This window comes from Agelaius phoeniceus, chromosome 3, assembly GCF_051311805.1.
Source record: "Agelaius phoeniceus isolate bAgePho1 chromosome 3, bAgePho1.hap1, whole genome shotgun sequence".
NCBI classification, from domain to species: domain Eukaryota; kingdom Metazoa; phylum Chordata; class Aves; order Passeriformes; family Icteridae; genus Agelaius; species Agelaius phoeniceus.
In genome coordinates, this window is record NC_135267.1 from 94399316 (window position 1) to 94426134 (window position 26819).

General features: G+C 40.2%; 1 protein-coding gene across 2 annotated transcripts in view; it reads left to right on the plus strand.

Annotated features, from left to right (window-relative positions):
* Positions 1-3301: 3301 nt before the first annotated feature.
* RPS6KC1 (ribosomal protein S6 kinase C1) overlaps positions 3302-26819 on the plus strand; it is an 85187-nt gene continuing 61669 nt past the window's right edge. Inside the window, exons 1-8 of one of the 2 annotated variants that reach the window (XM_077175897.1) lie at positions 3302-3482; positions 5322-5386; positions 8058-8093; positions 12376-12496; positions 19462-19577; positions 21538-21631; positions 25301-25360; positions 26150-26512. In XM_077175897.1, coding sequence (XP_077032012.1) covers positions 26221-26512 — 292 coding nt within the window. In that variant the 5' untranslated portion in view covers positions 3302-3482; positions 5322-5386; positions 8058-8093; ... (3 more) ...; positions 25301-25360; positions 26150-26220. The remainder of the gene's footprint in view (positions 3483-5321; positions 5387-8057; positions 8094-12375; positions 12497-19461; positions 19578-21537; positions 21632-25300; positions 25361-26149; positions 26513-26819) is intronic. The other variant, XM_054630451.2, reaches the window with a different exon arrangement.

Sequence of the window (26819 nt, forward strand, 5' to 3'; positions counted from 1 at the left end):
CCCGAAAAAGGACACACGTTAACAGAGGATTAACCCTTAAGAGCGATAGCCTGTTGAATATTCATACATCTCATACATGATGCATAAATTCCATTCAGACAAAGGATTCTGTCTGGTAAGTGTCAACTTCTTCTGAATCCTAAGGCACTTTCAATCTTTAGCTAGGCAGGAAGAATTCAGTTTCTTCTGATAAGAGAACAATAAATTCCTTTTTTTCTGAAAGATTTAGGTGTCTTGTGGCTGCTATCTGGTGCAAGTGCTTCATTCCTTTCTTAAAAAAAATCTCACATAGTTCTTATTTTAACTACAAAAGTTACCTTTTTAACTACAAGACTACATTTATCATATTATTAAAATGTTAGTACAGCACTACTAATCAATACAGCAAAATACATATAGTAAATATCTGTGTAGAGCCCTATAATATGCACTTTTCACAGTGGAGTAGTTTCTTCACCCAGAGGGTGGTTGGGCACTGGAAAAGGCTCCCCAGGAAAGTGGTCACGGCACCAGGTCTGGCAGAATTCAAGAGGCATTTGGACAACGCTCTCAGGCCTGAGTGTGACCCTCGAGGATGTCCTGTGCAGGGCCAGGGGTTGCACTTTGATGATCCTCGTGGATCCCTTCCAACTGAGCATATTCTGAGATAGTTTCCATAAGTGGTCTTCTCCCTGAGATCACCGTGTGTTCCTGCAGAGACAAAGGGGCTGGGAAAGAGCTGCCGTGTATTTCAAGGTGCCATAGTATATTTCAAGGGCAGCAGCACCATGCTTAGTGTTTGCAGAAAAACAAATGCCCCGCTCACCCAAGTGAGTATTTCAACATTGTCAGGTTTTAAAATGCAGCTGAAGGTGCTCTGCTGAGGAGAGCTGGCCTGAGAGAAGGGTGGGAGACCTGCCCACCCTGCAGCCCTGCTGGCAGACCCACCGCTGCTTACCAGCTGCAGCAACAATCCTCTGCCTCTGCTGATGCTGCTTGAATAAGCACTCAGAACGCTTTCTTGAGGTCTTCTGAGGACAGGGGAAATGCTGGCCCCATTTACTGTAAGGAAACTTAGCACAATGCATATGAAAAATTATAGTGCTGAATAGTGCAGATGCTGTGCAGGAACTGTAATCAAGTAAAATACTGTTTCTCTGCATTCCTTTTATATCTGTCATAAACGTGACTTTAAATAACATTTGAAGTTTTCCCAGGAGTGGTAGGGAAGACTGGAATTGAAATAATGCAGTGATGAGCATGCTAGTTAGGCAACGTGTCAGATCCACTTTGGGTTTTCCATTTCTTGGACACAACTTACTGGTGAAAGGTAAAAATACCCATCCATTTTCTGTAAGTTTCTCCACCATGTGAGAATGAAACTGCTAACACATATGTAGTAAAGGATCTCCCAACTGCATTTTCAAGACCATCTTCTTGTGGTGGTTTGTTCTTTTCTGAATTTTTGTATTCTTATCTTTTAGATGTATTTTTAGGAGAGAAGACAGTAAGCCATAACTATAGCAACAACAACTGCTGTTATTTCTAGGAGCAGAATCTACATACAACATGCAGTTATTTTCTGTATTTTCTATATGTGACCTGCACAGGGACACCCAAATTGATCTGTCACTTCAAAGGTTTTTACATAGTAGTAATCTCAGTAGTGATGCTGGAAAAAAAGAAATCATGGAAGCTTTGGGTTTTAATGAAAATGAAGATGTGATGAAAAGTATGGAAGCTGTGTAATAGACAAAAGAGAAGAAAAAGATTAACCTATTAATATGATGCAAATCGTTTCTCATCTCAGTCTTGCTACATTTTCTTGCCTTGACCTAGAAAAGTCTTAATAAGCCAGTAACACTTAATTGTGGGTTTTTTATTCTCATCTAATTACTATTTTGTGTTGGCTATACCATGTGAAAAGATATTTTGCAGAATTAGATATCTCCAAATTCTGATTTGTAAGTAGAAGCCAAATTATTTTATGAGTCATTTGAGCTTTTGAAACTCCCTAGTGAATGGAGGCTACTGACTCACTGAGGGATGCTTTGATTGATTACACTGCACATAAGAACAGCCACGGTGGCTCAGATCAATGGTCCACTGAGCTCAGTTTCCTGCTTTCTAAACGTTATTAGCAGCAGATGCCTAGAAATGTGCAGGGGCTGGGCACACTTCAAATGAACACTCTCCCTGCCTCTTGCTGTTTTCAGCTCCATGCATTTCCTAAGCCTGATGTGTTTGTCTCTTTAGTTACTCACTGACTCTCTCCCCCAAGTACTTGAATTTGTGAACTTTTGGTAACTTATGGAACTTCCATGAAGTTCTGTGTACCAGCACAAGACGTAGAAGACACATTCTTCCCCTCAGAAGATAAGGGAGAGTGACAAGTGAGCTGCTAACAACCAATGTCCTCTTTCTTCCCTCTTCCTTAAGAAAACGTTCCTCAAAGGAGAGGCACGTGCTTACTATGAACTTCAGTACAAGAGACTCTTATCTTTCACAAAGACACACGGTTGAGTACACTTTATGTCAAAAACCTGTATGAGAGCAGAGGTAAAAAGAACTTGGTAAGGAAAAGCTGTTTTTTTAACATCTGCAATTAAATGAATGAACGCACAGTGATTAAAAAAAATCGAGTTTCTATGATCTGAGATGTGAGATCTACATTGGTACAGACCCCACTACAGGCAAGAAATTGAAGGTAATCTTACAAAAGGGACGAGGTCCTGTGGCACAGAGTTAAGCTCCTCAGCACTGCAGCAATGCCCCTCAAACCCTGGCGGGTTCCGAACACCGAAGTGTTCCGCTGACCTGGGCCCGCAGAGAGCCCCTCCGCAGGGAGAAGTGCAGGTGCAGCTTACAGAACCCGGAGGAGACACAACCCACAAAACATGGTGACTCGGTAACCATCAAACTCGCCTTTCTGGTAGCATTCCTCTTTAAAATCCGTGAGTCATTTCTGCGTTACAGGCCTATGGATTTAGGGCAGCATAGCCTAAAATAGCCCACGGCAGACGCTGGAAGCGGCGTACCGGGGGCTCATTACGGATTTGTAGAGGCCACGGGCGCCTGTGTGAGCGCGGGCCTCGGCGGTCAGTCCCCGCCGAGTGTAAATCCCCCACGGCCGTGCCCTTGCCGAACACCTGGAACGGGGCCGCGCCGCCGCCGGGCCGTGACTGCCACGTCTGGGCCGCGACACCTCGGCCTCATCCCTGCGGCGCGGACTCCCAGCCTCGGGGAAGCACCGCGAGCGGGGATCCGAGCATCCCGCGGAGCCGGGCGGGGCTCCCCGGGCCGGGCCCCCGGCACCGCCCGGGCGGGGCGGGGCGGGGCGTTCCCGGGCGCCGCTTCCGCCTGTGCCGGGCGGGCGGCGCGGCGGGGGCAGCAGCAGGATGCTGAGCCCGCGGGAGCGCGGCGCCGACCTGGCCCGCTTCTACACCGTGACGGAGCCGCGCCGCCACCCCCGCGGCCACACCGTCTACAAGGTCACGGCGCGGGTGAGTCGGCGGCCGCCGCCCAGCCCCTCGCCCCCGCGGCTCCCCGCGCCCGGCCTGCAAAGCCGCCGCTGGGTGCGGAGCAGCGCCCGCGGCTGCCGTGCCCGGCCGCGACGTGGAAGCCCCTGTGAGGGACACGGGTGGGAGGGAGGGCAGGTGGAACACGGCGGCCCCTTCCGAGCCGAGCCCCGCTCGCCTCCTGCAAACTTGTAGCCTCGCAACGTTGTAATGGCCTCAGACGCGCTTTGCAATTAACTCTCGGTTGCCTCGCTGTGCGTAGCAGGGCGTGCCAGAGTAGCTTAAAAACAAACATCTCCTTCTCTTCTTCCCCCGTTCTTCCGGCCCAGATGTGGTGGGTGGGTTGCGGTGGGGTTGCCCAGCGTTGCTGCAGCCCCGCAGCGCAGCAGCGCTCCCGGGAGGAGCCAGGAAGGAGCCGGGAGCGAGCGGGGTGCGGGGGCTCTGCGCGCCCACGCCGGCAGACCGAGCGGCCCCAGCCGCGCACCGAGGCTCGGCCTGCCCAGGAGGGGCCAGCCCGGCGGGCAGAGCGCTCTGGGTCACTCAGGCCTAGCACGGGAGGCAGGGAAGCTGCTGCAGATGTTGGGAGAGCTGCTGTGGTGCTACTGACTTTGATGAAAGCTCCGTGTATTCTCCCAGGAAAATTCCTTGCTTTCTTTTCCACTTTCCTATTAAACCAAAAAAGGGAGGCGAGTAAGTAAATATGTGGAGATGGGTTCAAGAGGAGTGGCAGTTTAGCTCACAGGTGTGGTGGGATAGATTGAGAGCATCAGAAGAGGTGTCACAGAGAGACAGAGTTTCCTTAAATGACCCGTGATCCTGTAGTTAGTGCAGCTGTACTCATCCTGCCTGTGAGAGCAAGGCATGCTTATAAGCACCCTCCTCTTAATTCAAATACAACATTCTGTATATGTATAGAGGTTGTAATGTCAGTTTGTTAGCATATGATCAGTTTGTATGATTTGTAAAATTAAAAAATAAAAATTTTTGGTCAACTACCTACCTACCTACCTATCTCTCCAAGTTCACCAAACACAAATATGTTTAAACTATTCTTTTTTGTCCAATACAATGTAGTATTTGTGAATAGGAAAAAAAGAGTTGCTTTTTCCTATGATGCTGCAATTTAAAAAGACTCTCCTGAAATGGATGCAGAGAAGACAATACTGTCGCATCTTCTGCAGTTGTTCTTGATGGCCCAAGCATGTGTGTGTGTACTAAAAAGTTTTGTCAGTGAAATAAGGACTAATAGGAATGAGCCAAGACTTCTGCTGCTTATTTTGCTCTGGTTTTGTTCTTACTGGCTAAAGCCAGTTAAATTTCTCTGTGATGTTTTGGTTTCTGTAGAATTGTTCAAAATTGAGTTGTGGCTGACTAGTTGGGGATGTCATTCTCTTTCCTTGTCCCACAAACTGAGGGTGCTCTGGTGCCTTTCCAAGCAAGGCAGTGCAGAATTAGGTGGTGTGCTTCATTTAGCTCAGAGCAAGGAGCTGGTCAGTCTGTGAGCTGTCCAAATTCAGCTGACCTAACCAGAGATCATTAGTTTTTTATAGTGTTTTGATAGCTAAAATCACCAAAGGGAAAAATTATTCCCTTTATTTGCAGTAAAGGATACTTTGGACTCCCAAGTGCAGAAATATGAATAACTTTTTTTTTTCAGCAGGGCTCTGGTAATATGTTGTATAGTACTTGAAGTGAGGATTTGGGAAATTGAATAAAATGATTTAAAAAGGATTCAGTGTACATATCAAGTACCCTTTCTGTTTCTTTCCTCCTATTCCTCCCTCCTGTTCCTGTGGTGATCTGGCTCCATGGTTGATATCACAGCACTCCAGCTGTATTTGCTGAGCATCAGCTCAGCAACTTTGGGGGACCGCCAGGAAAAAAGTGAGGTGGGCCTTCCTGTTGTGTTGAATATCATTCTAGCTGAGATCCAGGATAGTCAGTATGTGTGAGTGGAGATTTGTGGCTCCTTAGTGCAGTATGAGAGTGAATCCTTTGTGAAATGAAGTTAAAGGAACTTTCTGTTTCAAAGTAATATAGATAAATAATCATGGATAAGAAAGCACTTGTATTAGTGTGTCCTAAACATCTGGCCCAAGGCATAACTACCCATGCAGTCTCCTCTGAGTGCTAATATCATTATTTCAGCTTTTTTCTTAAAGGTTTTGTTTGTATAGCAAAGAATATGTATTTTCTCGTAAACTGTAGCATAATTTTAAATGCGGACAAGTTTAAATTAATATTGGCTTTTTAATACCCATTTCCAAATGCAAAGAAATAGATAGATATTAGCAAGTGGTGATGAGGAGTGTTCTTTAACAATACCTGAAAATATTAGCCACTAATGAAAGTTTAGAGAATTTGGAAGATTAAAATCATTAATGATAATTAAAGTTCTAATGAGTTATGTTGGATTTCTGCAGGTCAGATGAAGAATGGGGTAATCTGAAGTACTTTTCTCCATGTTGAGGGTCCTTGTAGGATCTCTGTTTTCAGAGTCTGGTCAGTAATTACACATTGCTTAGCTCATTGGCGGGTATCCTAATGATATTTTTGAAAATAGGTTATAGTTGCTTGTGTTACAGATTTGCAGAAGGATCTGACTGCTTTGATCCTTGGGGAAGGATTAAAAAAAGTACATGGAAAATTTAGGGGGTTGGGTCATCTTTGCCAAGTCTCTAGGTTGACTATAGATTGGGAGGAAGGGGCAGACCTCTTGTGAGATTGACCTTCAGAAAAGGATATGAGGAACAAAGTAGGACAACACATAAATTATTACATACTGACTTAAAGTTGGCATGGCTGGGAGATATAGAAGGCGGTGTAACATAAGAACAAGTGTGAAACAGGGCCTCTGGGTTTTATTCCAGATTCTTACTAACTGGCTGGGTAATTACTCATCTCTCTGGGTCTCCTTCTGCCCATCTGGTAACTTCCCTAGCTGCCAAAACTGTTGCAAGGCTTTAACTAAAGGTGAACTGCAAAGCAAAGCAGTTGGTGTCTGCCCTTTGGTGTTCTCTGTGATGTGTAGCCATGCCTGTGATATTTTCTTCCCCCAGCTCTACAGACTCCTTGCATCAAGTACGCCAGCTATTAGAAAAGGAGGTTAGGATTATTTCACCAATTGTTCTTATAAACTGCCTGGTAGTGAATGAAAGAGCACCAAGGTTAACATTTGGTGAAGTTGCCAAATGTTAGATTACTCAAGAGTGAGGAAAAGTGGAGAAGGGTTTTGTCAATGTAGACTACGCTGGAAGAAGAGGACTTTGGTATGCAAGGTGAGAGAGAGAACAAGGAGCTGTGAAGGAAAATGTTTCATGTCTTTTGGGAGATTGTTAGAGAAGGAAACACTTCTCTTTTCCATCTTGTCTCCTCCAAAATGTGTGAGAGGTGAGCGGCTGGGCTGTAGTAAACGGATGGTACAAAATCTGGGAGGCTTTGGCAAGGATTCTTGCAAAATGGAAGTGAGGAAGAGAACTGAGTTTGTGGGAGATATAAGAGGTGTGGTGTTGTCACTTAGCAAGAGGAAAGTGTGGATTCAGTGGCTTCCATCTCAGCAGCAGCTGCGTGGTGCTTGCGGAGCGGGGGGACGGCGCGTGAGTCTCTGGGGTGCCAGTGCTCTGGGCTCCCTGCGCTTCCCTGCACGCGTCACCTCTTCAGGGCATCAATTATTCCGGGGTGTGGCGCTGAGGACAGTCCCAGTTGCATTAAGAATGCCCTATTTTGCTTTAGCTAACAATAGACTAATTATTTTGTTAAACAGCTTTGGCTCTTATGATGGAGGATATACTGACTTGCACAAGATAATTGCAGTTATGAATTAAAGATGTGTCTGTTTGGTTTGTGTGTTTGTGGGGATACGCTCTTACTGCTCTTTATAGGACCAGAACAAGACTTGGATTACAAAGGCTTTTGTGATCAATATTTATTTAAAGAAGAAAAAAAAATCTTCATGAAATACAGGCTTCTTTATGGTGTGCAGCCAAGCCTGATTTTCACTGCAATTTTCCCCTGGACTAAGTAATTTATAATTAATTAGGCCAAGAGTTTTTAAGGAGAAACAAATATGCCAGGATAGTCAGACGTGTCTGCACTCTGGTGATTGTAAGTAAAGTGGAAATACTGTCTTACTAAATACAAATCCTCACATTCTCAGTGAGGTTGTTTGCAGCTTATATTAAGCCAAGTAGCCTTAGTGAGCTCTTCTTATTGGGAATAATGTGGCCATAATATGAATTAATAGGAAGAGACTGGAAAGATGATAGATGTGCTCAGTGTAGCTTTGTTTTGAGAGATGCCTTTTGTGCCATTCTGCCTAGAATGTGTGTCTGTCTTTATGTGTGATCAGAACTGACTGCTGCTGAAATCCCTCACTGTGTTGTCTTTGGGTATTTGACTTCTCTAAAACAAAATCAAAACTTCCTGAGTGCACAGGACCATGCAGCTGTTTGCCTTTTTCCAGACTTTTCTCTTCAGCAACAAATCGTTGTATGTTACTCTTTAACCTCCAAACTGAAAATCCAAGGACTTACGTGGTTTCATTTTTGTTTTGCCTTTCAGATTGTTTCAAGAAAAAATCCAGAGGATGTCCAGGAGGTAACATTTTAAACTTGTGCAAATGTCTTTATGAATCACACTATGGCTTTTGAAGCATCTTTGATGTAATTTAGCAGTTTCTGTGTGTTTTGTCCTTGTAATTGAGCCAACAATTTTCGTATGTTTCCATTTGTCTTTAGCTTTCATAGTTAAAAACAGTAGCTAGTGTAACATGATGCATTTCATCCCTCAGTGATGAATGGTGACTTGAAACAAAGTCTTAAGGACTAAAGTGTCTTTTGATAACAAAACTGCTTTGATAACTTTACAAGCTCTTTTCTTGAGACTGGAATTGGCAAATTGATGGTTACTTAACTCCTACTGGTAAAATTAGAGATCAGTCCACAATTCAAGTCTTAGGTCTCAGCTGTAGGTACTCTTTTCCTCTTTAACCAATGCTTGCTTCACTGAAAAGCCTACACCATTACTGTCTGTTAGTGAAGAAGGAGAACGGAGGAGTCTAGGAGTTGTTGAGAGAGATTAGACTGCAAGTTATATATGTTATGCCTATCTCTCTGAGGCTCCTTTAGTATTTCCCAGTGATATACTTTGACAAAACTTTAAAATTACTTATTATTTGCCTCTTCTGACAAGTCTATGAATAAGGGTCTGACCTATTCTTGTGCATCTTAAATACCTCAAAATTCTGTCACAGGAGTCATTTGTTGAGAGAGAAAAATACACCACATGTGTGTGCATTGTAGATTTTTTTTCTTTTTAATTAAGAAATCTTCCCCCTCCCCGCCCTTGATTTTTTCCTGGACTAGTGACTTGACATGGTTACTATTATACTATGTACCTGCAGAATCTTCCCTCAAAAGCACAATGTTATGGTTTTTCAGACATTGTGTAACACATGCATATGTTCAGTTTCTGGTGCAGTCTCTTACTAAGACTGAGGAGAACCTACATAGCTGATGAAAGATGAGCTCATAACTGAATTCATTGCATCATTAAATTTGCTAATACATCTAACACCCCTTTACTGCATCTTTCTTTGAAATCTTGAGAATCAGGCAAGCATGAGCATTGGTACTTTTTGCATTTTTTTTAATCTCTAGGAGATTAAAATAACCTATCAGAATCAGAGATGATCATGGATCTAGTTTAGAACTGCATTACTGTAGTTTGTAGCTTGATGTTCACCTTTTCCAGGGAGACTCCTGAATTGAACCTATCCATGAGCACATTCTGCCATTACCTTAATCTTCATTTGTGAGGAAAAGCACTTTATAAGAGCTGTTGATGAGTCCATTCATCAGAAAAATATATTGTAAGTGTCTTTCAGCTAGAGTATTGCATGAATATGTGTTAAGTAGTTTTGACACAATAGCAAAACCATATCTTTTAGTTGTTGCTTTGATTTGTGGCTATAGGTTACCCATGCAGAGTTTCACATGCTCTCGACAATAAGAGGACATAAATATGAGATGAACTTCTTAATAGTTGTCCTTTTCCACCCTGCATTGTACCTTATTAATTATTCTGCATGTGATAGCATGTTAGATGCAGGGTGAATCTGTTATAAGCATTATCTGAAAATAGTTGGTTATTGCAAGGAATATCCTAAATGCTAGTTGACATAAGGGGGAATTGTAGTCAGAAACCCTCATATGTTGAGAGCTTTTCTGTTACATGGTCTCTTACAGTAAAAAAAAGAACTGTGGGCAGCCTTTGGAAGAAAAAGAATATGCCCTTAACCTGCTCCCACTGAAAATAAATTTACCTCAGTTTTCCAGAATGCTCAATGAGGAATTAAATGGGAAATTTTGTGCACAAGATCACCTCATGGCTTTAGGATACGTCTCATGCAACCTGCTTCCCATGTCCATGTAGGACCAGTGAGCTGTGCCTGCCTCCTCCTCCAGGTGTCCCTTAATGCCACTGCTGTGATGTGAATGCATTCTTCATATGTACAGCTGCTCGCAAGGCTGAGTGCTGTGACCTCAACTCCACTTGCCAGTTTTCTGTCACATCTTTTGGCTGCTCTTTGGGATACAAATCTTTACTACTGCAGCCAGTTAGAGCTCAGTGTAATCCTGGCTGTTGTTGTTGGGCCAGGAAGGAAGAGAACCTTGTAAGGGCTTTCCCCTAGAAAGGATGAAATAGATCAATGTGAAGTTTTGTGTGAGCATAGCAGATACAGAAAGGCCACTGGACCTAACTTTAATGTCCTTGCTTCTTGATGGTAGCAATGTGGTGTGTAAGGCAATTGCATCTAGGGTAGTCCTGTGGTGGTTTTTTTCCTTTTCATTTAGGAGAAAGGCTTATTCATTGTGGAACAGATGAGTTGCATGAGTTAATAGAGATCTACTGGCTCTCGCCATGACAAGCACCTTATTGCATTACAAGTCTAACATATGTTTTATGATATACTTGCTGTGCTTCACTGGGCCTCAAAGTACAATGTGTCCTTCCTCCAACTCTAATTTCTAATGAGGATGTTAGAACTTTGCTAACTTTGCTGGGCCATATGCATGCAAAGGCATGTTTTCTATGAGCTTCTGGAAGGTTTTAGGATATCCTTGACTGCTTTTGCTATGCAAGTTACTTAGGGACATTTATTTTTTTTCCTCTTGACTGTTGAGTGATCACTTGTAGCAGTGAAAAATGATGCTTTTTTAGTGGAATGAAATCTCATGCTCTGATTTTTTGGCAGCTTTTCATGTTGTTTCCAAGTACTGACGATACAGTAACTCAATGTTTAAAGAATTCACCATCTTAAGCAATTTTGTGTTCTATATGCACACTGCTCAAGAAGTGCGAATCATGCACTCTCTGGTTATTGGATTTGATAAAAGTATAGCATTGAAAAATTATTATTTCTGATAGCAAAATGACTAGTTTGCCTTCTTGAGATTCCTCACTTGTGTGTGAGGAGTACCAGCTGTAATTAAGTAATGAAAATGTGCCAATAAGGGAGTTAGAATCAGGACTGCTGGTTCCAGTATAGCTAAATTTATAAGGTGGATAATGTGTTGCCACACTAAAGCTTTGCATGTCCACTGTTGAGAATCCTCTTACCTTATATCTACATTGTTCCGGAGGTAGGACTTGCATCTGCTGAAACTTAGAAGGCCTCTGACTGCAGTATTAAAAAAACCCCAAAAACAACAATACAAAAATGCTCTAAATCGAAACCTTTTGCTTAGCTCTGAATCTGGTTTGCTTGAAAAAAATATATAAACTTTTTCAATTATGATTGTTCATGAGAGGGCAACCTTCTAAATCATTCATAAATATGGGGAATATTTAAAGTTGTGGTTAGTTGTATTAAGTTAATTGAGACATTTGACTGGTGCAACTGTGGAATCAACTGCTGAATGCATGTACTCTCCTTGGTTTTTTTCCCTTCTGTTCTACTTTAATCAGTTTACATTAGTGTTGAGGTTTATTGTGATGGCTTAGGGAATCTGACCAAAAATGAGGTCAGGATATAAAAAAAAAATCTGTGTTAATATCTTTTCATCCTGATAACAAATCCAGTAGCAGTCAAGTGTTAGTGTTATTGTTTAATTCTTTCATTGGTTTGATTTTCCTACTGGATTCTCCTCCTTTCTTGAATAGAAAGAATGGGATGGAAGAAGGATAAAGTAGATACCTGACTGAGAGATAAAGTAGATACCTGACTGACTACTTTCTGGAAAGGGAGTGACATCTTTATATTCCTAAGATGGAGTTTTTGTCTAGATTACAAAAGGAACATAATTTTTTTTTGGTGTGTTATTACAAAAAACCATTTAAGATGGAGGCTAGCATTTACATCTGATCCACACTTTGCATACATAATTTAGGAGCTGTTTTCTAGTCCTGGGTGCTTAATGTATTGTCCCTAAAGATCCCTTGCTTGTGTTGGGATTTCTCTTCCCTGGTTTTCTCTTTTGCTGTTGTGTCTCTTCCCCACACCTGCAGCTGCACCAGGCACAGTGTGCTGTTGAATTTTGGATAGTACAACACTCCTGTTCAGCATTTTTTCCTCTCTTACTGGCTCCCTGTATAGGTCTGGATCTCAGAATAACTGAAGCAGTGCTGCCTTTGCCCTCCTTTCAGCTTTTACTCAGTTTTTCTCTATGCACTGAGGTGTTGTTAGCCACAGTGTGGGTTGGGGACAGATAATGGCCTTTTTTTATGCTTGTTACACTTGGCAGTTCAGACTGTATATTTTTGTTAAATAAATTTGCTGGAGTTAGTGGTCTGATGTGATTAACCCAGTGGATTTGTGGTATGATGTAATATGAACAATGAACCTCACTAATGCTTCTCTCTGGTTTCTCTGCTTCAGATAATCGTTTGGAAGAGATACAGTGACTTTAAGAAACTGCACAAAGATCTTTGGCAAATTCATAAAAACCTATGCAGACACACAGAGCTCTTTCCACCTTTTGCCAAAGCAATAGTGTTTGGTAAGCATAATTTCTTCCTGACCTGCTGAAATTCTTTGATAACTCAATATCTATAAATACATCTTGTTTTGTAGCTGGATGAAAAATTTCCTTGTGCTTTTTCTACTTGACCTGTATGTGTATGCTTTTATTTATTTTTGTAATATATAAGAGTTTATGTCCTCCCCTCCACGTTAGACATAGTAGCTGAGATATTTATTGATGTATATGTTCTGTATCTTTACAACATACATTCCCTGTTTTCAGGAGCATAAAGTCTATATTAGCTTTGTGAACAGCACTTGAACAGCAAAAAAACCATCTAATGTATGAGCTGTCTGATTTTTAGTGATGAGCTGTATTAAAGTATTAAATAGTTGTTACAGAAAAAAATATTGTGGCAATGTGATTGCAATTGTCAGTTTTATCTAGCTAGGCTGTTGAGATCAGTTTTACATATTTCATCAAAACAATCTGCCAGAGAAACAAGTGACAAAAAGGAATTAGCTCTTATAGGTCTTAACTTCATCCTGATATGTATGTCCTTATCAATGAGCTATAGGTGGACTTCCAGTGAAGTGGTGTAAGTGTACAGAATTCCACCTACTACACTTTTTTTAGCAGTGTTGTGTTTATAAAATCGCCTTTTTTTAGTGTATGTTCTTCATGTTCACCACAAACTGGAGCTATGTTTATATATCACACAATATCCACTGTGTTTTTAAGTGTTTTTCAACAATTTTTTAGTGTGTTCAGCATGTTTGGTATCTTTTTTGCATGCATATACTGCATGCTCTGTGAGTGTATCTGAGGCATTTCTAAAGTGTTGCTGACTGTTGCTTTTGGTGTACATTTACCACCTGCTTTTGAAACCTTTTTCCCAAGAATTTTAAAGCTGTATTTTGAAAGTGTCCAACAAGTGTTTGACATTTGTTTACTTGCATCTGTCATGCACATTTGGTTTGGTTTTGCATGAGCTTTTTGGTTTCTAATGTGCTTTTGGGGTTAAAGGTTTCCAGTGTGGACTGTTCTTAGGTGTGGTTTTGGTCCCTAGGGCATGGCTAAGATGTTATTTCTGTCCAGGATTTCTTTAGTGGATTCTTTTTGCATACATACATGGTATGATTTTTCAGTTTATTATTTTATGAGTTAGCCAGTGGAATTTTTTCTGTGTATCCAGTATATTTGCTGGGCCTTTTTAGCATGAATTTACCACGTGCAATTTATCATTGGGCATTTTAATGGTTTTTAATCTTTGAACATGTTGGGTGTTTTTTTTGGCGTGCAACCACCAGATCCTTTTTGGTGAGGTTTTCTGTTTCTGAGGTGTATTCTGGGTTTATTAAATCCTTTTCAGAACCTAAGGCATTTTGGGCTTATTAAATCTTTTTTATGATGTTTACAAGTTGGTTTAGTTTGGTGGTTTTTTCCTTTGTTTTGTTTTTTTAATCAGCATTCATTTGTGTTCATGGCTTCTCTATGCACCTTGCATGGGGTTTAGTGTCCAGGATGTTTGGCATTTTTTAAAATGCATCTGCCATATGCTCTTGTTTCTGGTCTGGGATTTCTGTGTGTTTTTTGGTGTGGATTTTGGTTCTTACAGTGTTGTCCCAGTATGTTTGGCATTACTGCAGTGGTATTTCAGGTGTCCAGTATGTTTGGCATCTTTTGGCATGAATTTCCAGTGTGCTCTTTTTTTGCTAAGCTTCTTGAACTTTTAAAAAAAATGCCTTTTGTTTTTTGGGCATTGCTGCAGTGTTGCTTTCCATTGCCATGTGTTTTGAATATGTTTTTTTAAACATACAGCACACTTCAGCATGGATTTGCCTTTTTTTTTCTTTTGCATTCTGCTACCACATCCTTATTTTTCCCTTCCCCATATTTTTAGCATTTTTAGTGTTGAGCTTGTTTGGCATTTTTTTACCACACCTCTAGGGCATGCTTTATGTGTATTTGCAGTTTCCATGTGTTGTGTCTGGTTTTTGTGTTTATTGCCATACATGTTTTTTGCATGGTTTGGATGTATTGTGCACGTTTCAGCACCCAGACAGTATTTGGTGTTTTTTTGTGCATATCTAGTGCTGCTTTTTGCAGGTTTTCTTTGTGTGGCATTTTTTAGCAGTGTTGGGCAGTCATCTAGAGGCTATTTTCCCAAATTTTTTGTGTGGCTTAGATTGTATGTTTTAGCATCCAATATGTTTCACATTTGTTGGCCTGCATCTATGAAGCTGAATTCTGATGTAGATTTTGTGGCTCTCTGCTAGGTGAATTTCCTGGTTTAAATTGTATTTCACATCAGCCAAATTGTATCCAAGTTTCATGTAATTTTTTTTTTGGTTATTTAAGAAGTTGGAAGTGGGGTAAGTTTTGGTGCTATGCCAGAGCATGGGGAATAATTGTTAAATAAAGCATATAGTGTTAGTTTCATTCTGAGATTATTTTAAATCTGATTTACAGAGTAGAGTTCTCATTGGACAAATTATTTACAAAGCTCTAGTATTTGCAGAGCATAATTTAACTTCAGGTAGAAGATATGATAGCTATTCATATAGGGGAGAATAGGGGAGGGGTAAAACGAAATCAGGGTGGAAGAGAGTATAGGTATCTTAAAAAATGTCTTAAATAATTTAAAATTGCTATAAATGCAAATTAGCTGTTTTTACACTAGCTCTGTGTAAGCAAGGGAAGAATTGAGTGAAATCCCTTCTGAAAAACATCCTTCTTCTATTGTATTTAGTAAACAAAAGTGATTGAAATGTACTTTGTGAGAGAAGGAAATACACAGAAACATTCAATGCAGTTATTTATTTAAAAGCTCTTTGAAATTAAAACTAAATGAAAACAAACCCCCCTACATTTAAATGAAGCTTAGACACAGAAAAATACAGAAAATTGGAGTAATGTAAAAACAAATTTTAAATGATTGGTACATAACTGAAAGGAACAGCCCTATGTGACTCTCCAATTTAAGAATTATTTTTGTATTTACAATATAAAATTTTATTGTGTATCCTTCCATTGCAATTCTGCACATAGTAACTGCCATATGATTTATTTTAATTTAAAATAAAAATCCTATGGGTTTTTTTGTACTAGAGGAAAAATACAATCTTCATAGATAACAAGGTTTTGAAAAACTCGTTTTCAGTCTCATTCTGTTAGTGATGACCTGCAAGGTCCATCTCTCTCAAGATCTTTTGTTTCCATGCTGCTTTGATGGGCCATTTCTGTAGTATTGCTTCCCTGTGGCAATGTTACAATTGTTGCAGCTTTTAGACTAGTTTCTAATTAAACTTGTGAGTAGAATTGTTGGCAACTGGTGGGGGGTTTTTGGCTTTTTTTTTATCCGTATTTGGTGGTTTTTTTGTTTTGTTTTGTTTTTTTGTTTTGTTTTGTTTTGATTGGTTGGGTTTTTTTTGGATGCCTGTGCTTTAAATAATGTATGTACCTATTGTTTGCAGAGGGTGCAGTTTGCAAAATGGGCAATGGTGGCTCTGACAGTTGAATTTAGTTGTAGTAGAATTGTTGAAGCTGAGGAGCATCTCCAGTTCAGCATTCAGAGTTTCAGGAGATGGTGTGGAGAACTGAGATGTATTTAAAAACGTGTCATGCTGTGCTTCCATATTTCATGCAACTAAAGACTTGCTACAAAGTGTGTGTGTTTTTATGTTGTTGTAGTAGAGCTGCTTGTATCAAAGCAGAAAAATTGCTCTGGATGGGAGAAAGAAATCATCTGACTTTCTCTGTACTTCACTTGAACATTTTCCACTTGTTTTATAAGAAAAACCTCAGTGAACTTGATCATGGAAATCTAAAATGTTCTAACATATCCAGCTGCTAAAATTATGATACCTCTATCTGGGACATAATTACTGTTCTATCCTAGGACCTTAACATAATGTTTTTCAGTACTTTCAAGCTACTTCTTTTTTGTTGTTGTTGGACATTGGAAGTATTTCCATATGTTGACCATACATGGCATTTTACCAACATATGGGTAAATCTGCATGTATTGTATCTAGCAATTGCAGAAATGTACTCTAGTATAAAAATAATACTACACCCCCCAACCCACCCAAAAAGAAACAAAACCTCCCCAGATATTGATAACTTGCTAGCAGTGAGTCAGAAAGATGATTTTCGTTATAAAGCTCACATAAGGCTGCTCTTTGTATTTGAAGACACTGAATGAGGTAATGTGTTTATGAATTTGGTGCCATGTACAGTAGGAAGTCTTGTGAGAAGCTGACGGAAACATGAACACACACTTTGCTGGGTGTTTAGTTGTTCAGGTCTGCTCCACAAAATTAATTGTGGATTCTTTTAACAGGAACTTACATTTGGTTTTTATGTAAATAGGAAATGTTGAATGGATCCTTGCTGGAGGAGTAAGAACTGTGTTATATGCTGAAGCTGTAGTTGACACTTCTTACAAATATCAGAAAGATGTGATTCCTATAATGAAGTGTGTGTATGTCTGAGAATTGTAAAGACTAGCAGAAATAATGTTGATTTAGATGCAGAATGACATCCTGATAGAAATGTTGGAAGAGTCAGCTGGCTGCGTAAGCACCTTTGAGCATTTCCTTGAGAAGAGTGACAATGAAAGTGTTGAGCAATACAACATTGCTTGAAAGTACAAAAAAAGGAAAAGGAGGAAGGAGGTGGGCAGGGCTGCCTGGGAATTAACTGCCAGCAAGATGCCAGGAGGTCTGTGAACTGAACCAGTACTGAATAATGTTCTTCCTTCCCTAAAGCCCTCTAGTTCTAGAAGCAGTTTTTCTGATGCTATCATGATGCTAATGGGCTGGAAAATGTGACAGTGACTAATGTTTCAACAGCTCTGTTCTAACATGTATTTCTATTTTTTTAGCTGAGTGTCCTAAGAAACTAAGGCTTGTGTAATTGTGCCTTTAAAAAGTCGAACCCCTTACTGATGTGGCTAATATCAGATAAATTTGAGAGTGAAAGTGGTTGCAAATGTAGTTATACTTCTGCAAAGTCTGTGAAATGGCAGCTGAGTAAGAAAAGAGCATGTGTTTTGGTGCTGCTGAGGGCCAGGCAGGCTCAGCTCATACCTGTGAGGTTTGCAGCTGCCTGGCAATCAGTGAATGCACACTGGCCAGCCTGCTGTCACACTGGTGCTCAGTGGAGATACTCACACTGGTGCCCAGTGGAGATACTGAGAAGATGTAAATAAGCAAAATTCATTTTTATTGAGCTTGATTAAATGAAAGGGAGAGATTCTTGAGAAACAAGGAAAAATATCTTACAGAATTTTTTTCTTGCAGAAGTTTTCTGTTTCTGGTATTGTTAGGTGTTTACTTCTTCACCATTGATTTTCTACTGCATTGTAACAGCGTTTGTGTGAATTTGTAGATTCATTTAGCTGGCCCATGCTGCTGTGCTTTGCTGAGGGAAGTTGTTTTCTTTCCATGACGTCCAATTTTGCATGTAATGAGCCAAGAGCCCTAATGCACCCCCAGTGTTGCTCTGAAGACTTAGGAAGTTTGGTGAGCAGTTTAATAGGGCCTGATTTCAATGTTCCCACTCACGGTGGTAGCATTGCTTTTGCCTTCTTTCTGCTTGCTTGTTGCTCACTCTTTTGTGCAGCAGCTCCTGTTTGTACAACTGAAACGGCAGGGTGGGCAAGGCACGGAACCAGTCCAGCTGAAAATTAGCCCAATGATGTCTTTTCTTTTCTTTCATGGGAAAAATAAGCTCTAAAAGCTTTGTTTGTGATCTTGTGAGTATGTGTGTGTCTTTTTAGTTTTATTTTCTTTTTTCTGATACCGCATGGGCAGGAGCTATTTACTTGAAGAATTTCTGGAAAGAATCCTGCTTTGATACTTTCTTCTGGGATTATTTTTTTTGCTTGCTCTAAGTATAAATGAATTTTGCTTTTGTATTCAATGTTTCTTTTGTCCTCTTCAAAGGTTAATGCCACAGAGCTGTCACAGGTGGTTCTTATTTTTCTGGTCATGCTGTTATAGCAGTACTGTTTCTTGAACTTGTCTTCCCAGTCCTTTTTTCCCCCTCTGTATAGCTGTTGCAATATCTGTTCTATTCTCCTCCAATTATTACTGTTAACCTCTGCCCTTTTTCTTTTGTAAACTTGTAACTATTTCAACAACAAAGTGATGTTGATATAAAAAGCTAAAATAAGTTGCGTGCAATTGTGAAGGATGTGAATTTAAGGTAGCAACCCAAGGGTTTTCTCCTGAGAAGCAAATCTCTTCAGGTGAACTGTGGGATTGTTTTTAAGTATGTTTTTTCTAATTGGAATGTTTTGGGTGCTGAGTAGAGAAAAAGGAATGATCATACGTTTTAGTAAATGAGCTGCTTCCAGCTCTGTTTACCTCTTGAATCCAGAAGGAGATGAGACCCTGTCTGCATGGAGTTACTTCAGAGGAAAGCTTCAGTGTCTGGTAGCAGGGCTTCACCATCTCCCCTACACTTTGTCTCCTCCATAAATGGCACCTTGGAATTGAAGATCTGTTTGGGGGCTTTTAGCAATACTTTGTTTACTACCCGCTCATATTGTGCGTTGTTCTTGAGAATACGTGAAGATTGCTCAGCTCCTTACAGGATTTGGGCCATAATCAAGGCTGACACTGACTGGCATATTGTCAAATTGTGCATGTATCATTTATTGTCAGATAACACTGGACATCCGTTAGTGTCTCTTGGCTAATCAAGAGTGTTGCCTCACATATTCTTACGATGAGAGGGCGAAGGATTCTTGTCGTAGCTGCCAGCTTTCATCATCCGAGCGGATTGCAGAAGACGGGACTCTAGGGACAATTGAGAATAGGAAGTTTGAAGATTTGCTATGTTCTCCTGAAGCGTTGGAGTGACTTTCATAGACTCAGGGCATTGTCTCCAGAAGGTTGCTTTTGTCTCGTTTGTTTTCTTTCGTTGTAGTTGTTATTGCAAAATAAATGTGTGGTTATTTCTAAAGCTGTCAATCTGTGTGTCTGTTCCAGGGCGATTTGATGAAACTGTGATTGAAGAAAGAAGGCAATGTGCTGAAGATCTCTTGCAGTTTTCTGCCAATATCCCTGCTCTCTATAACAGCAAACAGCTGGAAGAGTTTTTTAAGGTTGGTTGGTATTTGCAGAAGTGTTTGCTTCTTACTGACATGACTGAAGTGTAGTGCTGATTCTGCTTTACTTTATAAACCACGGAATGGCAGTGAGCTGCTCTGACATGCTTTGTGAAGGGACTGGGGCTTTTCCGCTCACCCTGGAAATGTGGCTTTAAAAAAACCCCATGCCACACCTCTGCAAGGTGGAAAGTTTTACAGGAACTTCAGGTGAAGAGATTTGAATTTTTTTTTATTGAATGCTGAGCAGAACTTGTGATGATAAATTCCAGTGGGAAGTAATACAAATATTTCACTGTTCCTATATTTTCAGTAGGTGTTTATAGTTTCAAACCAAAGGAGTGAAGACTGTTTACACTGGTTCCTTATGGTCTTTGTGGACTTAGGTCCACAGCAACAAATTCAGCGTGTAACTAGTCCAACCTGCTGCTTGTACAGTGCTTTGAGAACCAGTCTTCAAAACAAATTTTAGGACAGTACATTGATATGGACTTGCTCTTTATTACAGCTGAAGCAGTTTCTGTTCAATAGTTCCTTCAAACCTCTTTATTTTCAGTAGCTTAGCCTAATGTACTGCAAACTCATAAGCATAAATTTACATGTACCCGTGATAGTAACTCTCTAGAATTAAGGAAATGTTCATCTGGCTGAGATGAGACTTAAGCATATTAATGTGTTTAGTATATTTAAATGATATCTATATGCAAGAGCAAAATTTTATCAAAGCTTAAGATTCTTCACTTGTTTTCATGATGAAGTTATTGCAGTGTTCTTTAAAATACTTAAAATAATGTTCTTTAAGCTTTGATGTCAATAAATGACTGGGAGACCGAGTTAGACTATTTTACTTTTTGGTTTATTTGCATTTGCATTTTTTCAGTTCTTTGGAAATACTTCTGTGGTTTTGGGTAGTTTTTCAGACCTCTCTTTCCTTCCTTTGCTTAATAAAAGTGTTAGTTTTAGTCTCCCAATGGACCTTTTCTGGCTTTGCAGGGAAATGAATAAAACTAGAAAACCAATGTTTTTTTAGGACAAACTATGTCTTCAAGGGGGGTTATGCAAATGCAATAATTTAGGCTCATTTGTTAGCTGATGTTGTGTCATGCTTTCCTGTAAGAGAGCCTTAGGTTTGGTCTGTCACCAGCTCAGCCTGTGTGCTTTTAGCTCTACCCATGGGTGGTTTTGTTCCTTTTCAGATTTTTGTGGCTGTGGAGAGAGAGACTTGGACAATGAATTCTTAGAAACATCTGAAGGGAGTGTTCTGTTCATCTATGTGCTATAAACTCCAGAAGAATGAGCTGGCTTGTGTGAAAATGTGCTGGGCTGGTTCAAGACAGATTAGCAATGCCTGTTTGTAATATGATTTTGAAAATGGTGCACTTTTGGTTAAAGTGGCATGGAAAGTGTGCACCTGTGATGTGAAGCAGAAATTTAAGGAAGCACTGAAATATTTAGGTGGTTTCTAATGCTATTGTTACTTCTCTTAGCTTTGATTCCTTTCAGGCTTGGAGAGGAATGTCCTCCTTGTATCTTTGTGAAGTCTCAGCTATGACTGAAGTCAAGATAGTGGGTCATGAGTGGGACATTAGTCTGATAGACAGTCCTGTGCTTGGGAGCACCACTGAAGGGCACAGACTACATGTGACACAAGAGATCAGGAGCACTGTTATTCTCTCTCTGTTAGACTTGGGTGTGCAGGTCTGTGTGGTTCAAAATTCTCAACCTGCAGTAGGCTAAATATTTAGATACCTAGTCAGTCTGTGGCAACCAAACATGGCTTAACTGTAAGTCCTTGCTAAATTTTGCAGGCTTATATGGTTTAATTCAATTCATTAACTCTGAAGTAATGGAGCACTCACTGATTAGGAAATATCATTTTGGCTATCACTTCTATACAATGAGAATTTCCAAAGAGCACAGCAGCTGAGTAATTCCTTTGCCTCTTTTTTTTTTTCAGGGTGGAGAGGTGCATGATGGCTCTGAGTTGATTGGTCCTGTTGAGCCTCTGTCTGACTCTCTGACTGACAATCTGTCTGACTGCAGCTCTGAAGGTTTGCTTTCTCTTCCCACATAACCTCATGGCATGATCTGTTTTAAAGCAGCTCGTAAATGGCAAGTGACAGATTTCTTCATGGAGCATTGGCCTCCAGTTTGTGTTTGCTTGTTATGGCAAAAATGCTGAGCTGGGATTGGCAAGAGAGAAATTTGGGTCAGCAGAGCTGAAGTTTCATTCTAAAGGTGTAATGCTGACTTGGATAGCACGTGTAGAGTAATTTTAGTGACACTTTTAGGGGCAGTTCACTTGCACTAAATAATAGTAGAGCTGTAAGGAAGGGTCAGTCAGCCCAAATAAATACTGTACTGGAGCTTCTTGCCTGCCTCTAGGCTGAGTCAGTTAAGCATTTCTGTGTACCCTGCAATCTTTTAGATATTTATGTGTTTCTGAGTTATGCTTGGTCCTTGTGATTTCTATGAAATTCTTCTTCAATTCTTAAGTTTTCCTTTGGAATTGCTTAGCACTCATGTATGAATCCACATTATTATACAAACACTTGTTAAGCTTCTTTAGGAGGGGATCCGATCATTCTGGCATAGAATTTGCTTTGGTAAAGCAATCCTTGCAGAACAAAACATGGGTTTTGTCTTCTGACAGTGGTTGGTTAATTTTTTTCACTTGAGGTTGTATGACTTGTCCCTGGGATCTCTCTGTGTCAATAACTTTGTTCTTAGTCGTACAATATATTCTACATAGGAAATGAGCTTTGCATTTTATTTTGTAGTACCTTCTATGATGTTAATGAACTAATGTCCCCACAATATTTTGTTCTGTGAAGGGAAAAGTATAGAAGTTGTTGTTGTTTATATATAAAACCATATAGGTTTATGTTTATATATAAAATGTATGTTTATATATAAATATATGTGTGTTTATATGTAATTGTTTAGTTGAAGAGGGCAGCTATGATAAATAGCACTAACTAGTGTTAAAGGGTTTTAATGATTTCTGTGAAATTTAACATTTCAGATTCTGACAATGCACTCACTTTACACTGTGCCCTATAAAATAGACTGCTTCTAAAAGTGCTTAATGTGAACATTTCTATTCATTATTCACAAGGGCCTCATTTTTAGCAGAAGAAAACCACTTCCTTTATGTCAGATAAAATACTGAAAAGAAAAAATGCTGTAAAGTAGAAAAATTCTTTGATACCCTTCTGAATCGGCTGGAGGGCTTTTACGGGATCCTTGGAACAGCCATGAGCACAGGAGTTGAACATGCTGAATGTGAATTTTGTGGAGTTACATTTTCTAAAAACCTATGTGTCTTCCAGCTCACATTGTCTTATGTTTGAAAGCAGATTTTGGTGGGCAGGAGGCTGTGGACAGAAGGAACGTCTGTCTGTAAAACCTCTAGATGGCAGTGGCAATACTCGGCCCTGAGTCCTCTCCCTGACTCTCCTCACAGCCTCCTGCCTGCAGCTGATTTTTCCCAGTCTGATTATGGCAGTTAACTGTGGCTGGTTCACTCTGTCACCTTCTGTGGGTATGCAAGGGCCTCCACGTGGGCACTGCTCCTTCAAGCTGTTGTACTTAGAAGTAGCAAATCTATCCCTTAACAGGTGCTGCTGTTTGCTTTTAAGGGTGGGTTGTGTTTTCTCACTTTTATCTGTTTTTTCCAGACAAAGTTCATTTTGCAGAAGGTGTTCACATTAATGGTGGAAGATGCAAATTGACAGTAGTAGGAATGTTTTTGTACCAAAATAAGCAACAATTTTCTTGCTTGTAAAAGGAGTTTGGCAGTTCATGCTTTTGTAGGAATCTGCTTTTCAAGAGGCCAGGTTACCCAGGCTTTCCACCAGTTTTTGGAAACTGTGTTTACTTTTCAGATACCTTTTTCAGACGAGTACAGAGATTTGTGTTCAATTTCAGCATCATTATTCTCATCTTATATTCCTGATAAACAGTCATTTTGTCTTCTCTGTGTACACTGAATGATGTTCAGATGTCCCACTTGCTCATCATAAATCTTTCTATATTAATTAACTTACCAGATTCTTTTGAGAACTTCATCAGGAAGTATATATTTTTTTTCATTCTCTTTTTTCCTCTCTCCTTCTGTTTTACCATGTACACATTATCTTCCCAGAAATAATCTTGTGTGCTTGAGATGTTTCCTACCCCATAAGCTGACTGGAAACCCCATGACTATAGTTGTGTGGTGCCAGCTCTGGGCTCTAAACCTGACCTAAAGAAAAGTTTATTAGCTCAGGCTCTGTGCCATGCTAGCTGTGTTCATAGAGCTTTTGGTCCACTTGGCTACAAGACAAGAGCAAACGTGGTTTTATTTGGCCTGTAGGGAGGGGAACTTGAGTCTCTGTGAAATCTGCTCTGTGGATGGGCTCTAATTCATCTCATCTGAGTGGCCAGAGCAGCCTTCCAAAACCCGCAGCTTTTCCATTCATGGTTTCTCTCTGCACTCTTCTTCCATCAATCAGATCTGCTTTCATCACCTGGTACCTCTAAATGATGTTTAATAAATGCTCAGTTCTCCACCCCCAAATTTGATATTGCTGCCCCTAAATTGAGCAGGTGAATGGCCCATTATTATTATGCTAGTTAATGAATCCTCTGCCCTCCTCCAGCTTTTCTGTTGTTTTTCTTCTTTCTTGCAGGACTGGGGGCTACACAGTTTTCTTCTCTGCCTGTACACTTCCCTTTATGGCCCTTCCATGAGAAGATCAGGAACATTGTCTCCTCTGCACCCTGTCCCTTCCTCTCAAGTAGTATAGTATAGTGTCATAAGTATCACTGTCCCTTGCTTTTCAGACAAAGAGTGGCTGGTAATTTGTTGTCCTTCATGTCTTTTTCCTCTCACTCATGTTAAGGAACTGCTGGCTTTTGGAAAAGCAGTATTTCTACAGTGCCTTCTTACTTCTCTTCCATGAATTGTAAACTCCTGTAACTTTACAGCTGCAAAATGTAAAAGAAAGGTGGAGTTAGTTGCCTTTGAGTCAGCTTCTAGCTGCTGCTATATACTTTTTGAAAATAAGTCAGAATATGTTACTTGGAAACGTGGTTAAACTCATCAATCTGACAATAATATAGGAGAAAGCAGACAGCAGGTTTTAGCTCAGAATTTACTTTCTCTGTGCATGCAAACAGCTAAATGTCTTGACCTTGTTGCCTGTTTTATTGCCTCAGTGGGTACATGTGCCAAGGTGATAAAACAAACTGCTACTTGATATCCAGGTGGCACTGCCAAATTTGTGGCTTGCTCCATATGTCTCATGCAGAGTACTATTCTGGAATGACGTTTTTGAGACTGAAAGCTGACTTTTTTTTTTTTCCCTTGTGTGTAGGTCCCAGCTTTGAAAACTTTCCTGTTTTACATCTCCTTAGCTGTAAATTGTCAGAGCAGAGAGAGATAGGGACTATGGTCTTGCTGTTGGTGAAATGAGGTGGAGTGTGAGGTTCGAATAATCCCCTATCCAAGCAAGGAGCTGTGTTTTGTTTTTTGAATCTTGGAAGCAGTGAGAAATGGCAAACCTAATACCTATTTTTAATGGTGTGTTAACAAATGGGTATCTCTGATAGCCAGTCAAAGAGCAGTTTCATATTATATACTTTTACTTATAGGAGGGTCATGTATTTTCATTCTGATGGCAAAAGTAATCTGTTGTACATATGGGTGTCAGAAACATTTTTGTCCTTCTTTTCAGTTCGAAAGGATTTAAGTGGGCTTGATGATGTGACGCTTACGAGCCAATCGGAATGTGGAGGTGAGATCTGGAAGTTGTCTCCATTACATTTGTGGGAATTAAATCATCAGAAAACCCTAATTGAATGAATGCCTTTTATGGATGATAATCCTTACTGAATGAAATGATATATATGTAAAATAGCTTTGTTGCCGTTTATTCCCAAATAACCATGAAAAGTACCTGTGGTTTAGATACTGAAGGTCAGTTTGCAGTATGGGTGTAGTGACTTACAGCAAATGTAAAATAAAATGTGTTAGCTCAGATCTGAGTGATGAAAGAGGTGCTAAGTAATTTATTTTACCATGTGTTAGCAATGAAGGAAGATTATATGTATTACATGTGATCTGAGTACTGCATGATGCATAAGCTGACAGTAACTCTGTGTTAATTCAAACTCCTAATTTACTGTTTTGAGGATACTTCATCTTGCTGATTATAAACAGTGTGTTGGGATTTCTTGCAACAGTAATTTGGCTCCTGTCACACAGGTTTAGTTTTGTAATTTCCTGGAGCCCAATGGTAAGCTGCTTTGGAAGTTTAAGTTGGGTGTTAGATGTTGGTCTCTTAATTCCCAGTACTGAAATGAAGACTGGTTGTTTTGCAGAGTTTGTCATTAATTTTTAAAAATATGTTTCTGTAGGTACAAAAATTTTTTTAGAGGCAGCATTGCAATCAGGGAGTTTCTGTGGGTATTCTGAGGAAACTGCATAAGTGAAAAGAGCTAAATCTTTGAATGGGCTAAGGAATTTTGAAGGCTTCTAAGGTATATGAGCAATCCAGAGTAATGGATGCCTTTCTGACTTCCAGGCTTCTCCAGTGACAGTGACCTGATCTCTCTGACAGTCGATGTAGATTCTCTCGCCGAGGTGGATGATGGAATGGCATCCAACCAAAGTTCTCCCAGTAGAGCTGCTGGCCTTTGTGTTACTTCTGAGCCCCCAGTCCAAAGCACGTTGGCATCTGAGCAGGAGTGGAGCAAACCTGAAGGAGAAAAGGAAAGCCATGGTTTATTTACTGGAAGCTTAAAATCCAAGCCAGGCAAACAAGATTACTTGGAGAAAGCAGGCGAGTTAATAAAACTGGCCTTGAAGAAGGAGGAAGAGGAAGATTATGAAACTGCCTTAAGCTTTTATAGGAAGGGGGTTGATCTGCTTCTGGAAGGTGTTCAAGGTATGGATCTTCTCATGATGTTTGTCTTCTCCTTGGTTATGTTTATGACATTTCCAGGGCTAACATCAGCTTACTGCATTGTAGAGAAGTGATCTGCAATGCAGAGTTACATGTGCTTGGCTTTCATGTACTTGATAGCTATGTGCATGTGAGAGAGAGAGAAACTTTTCTCTCTAAGACTGAATGATAATTTAGGGTCTCATCTTCCAAGTGCCCACTATCTCCTCTGTTAGAATTGCAGCACAACCTTCAACTTGCAGGTAAGTAGCAAAGTGCTCCACTTTTGCCTCTTTCCTTTTTATTGCCT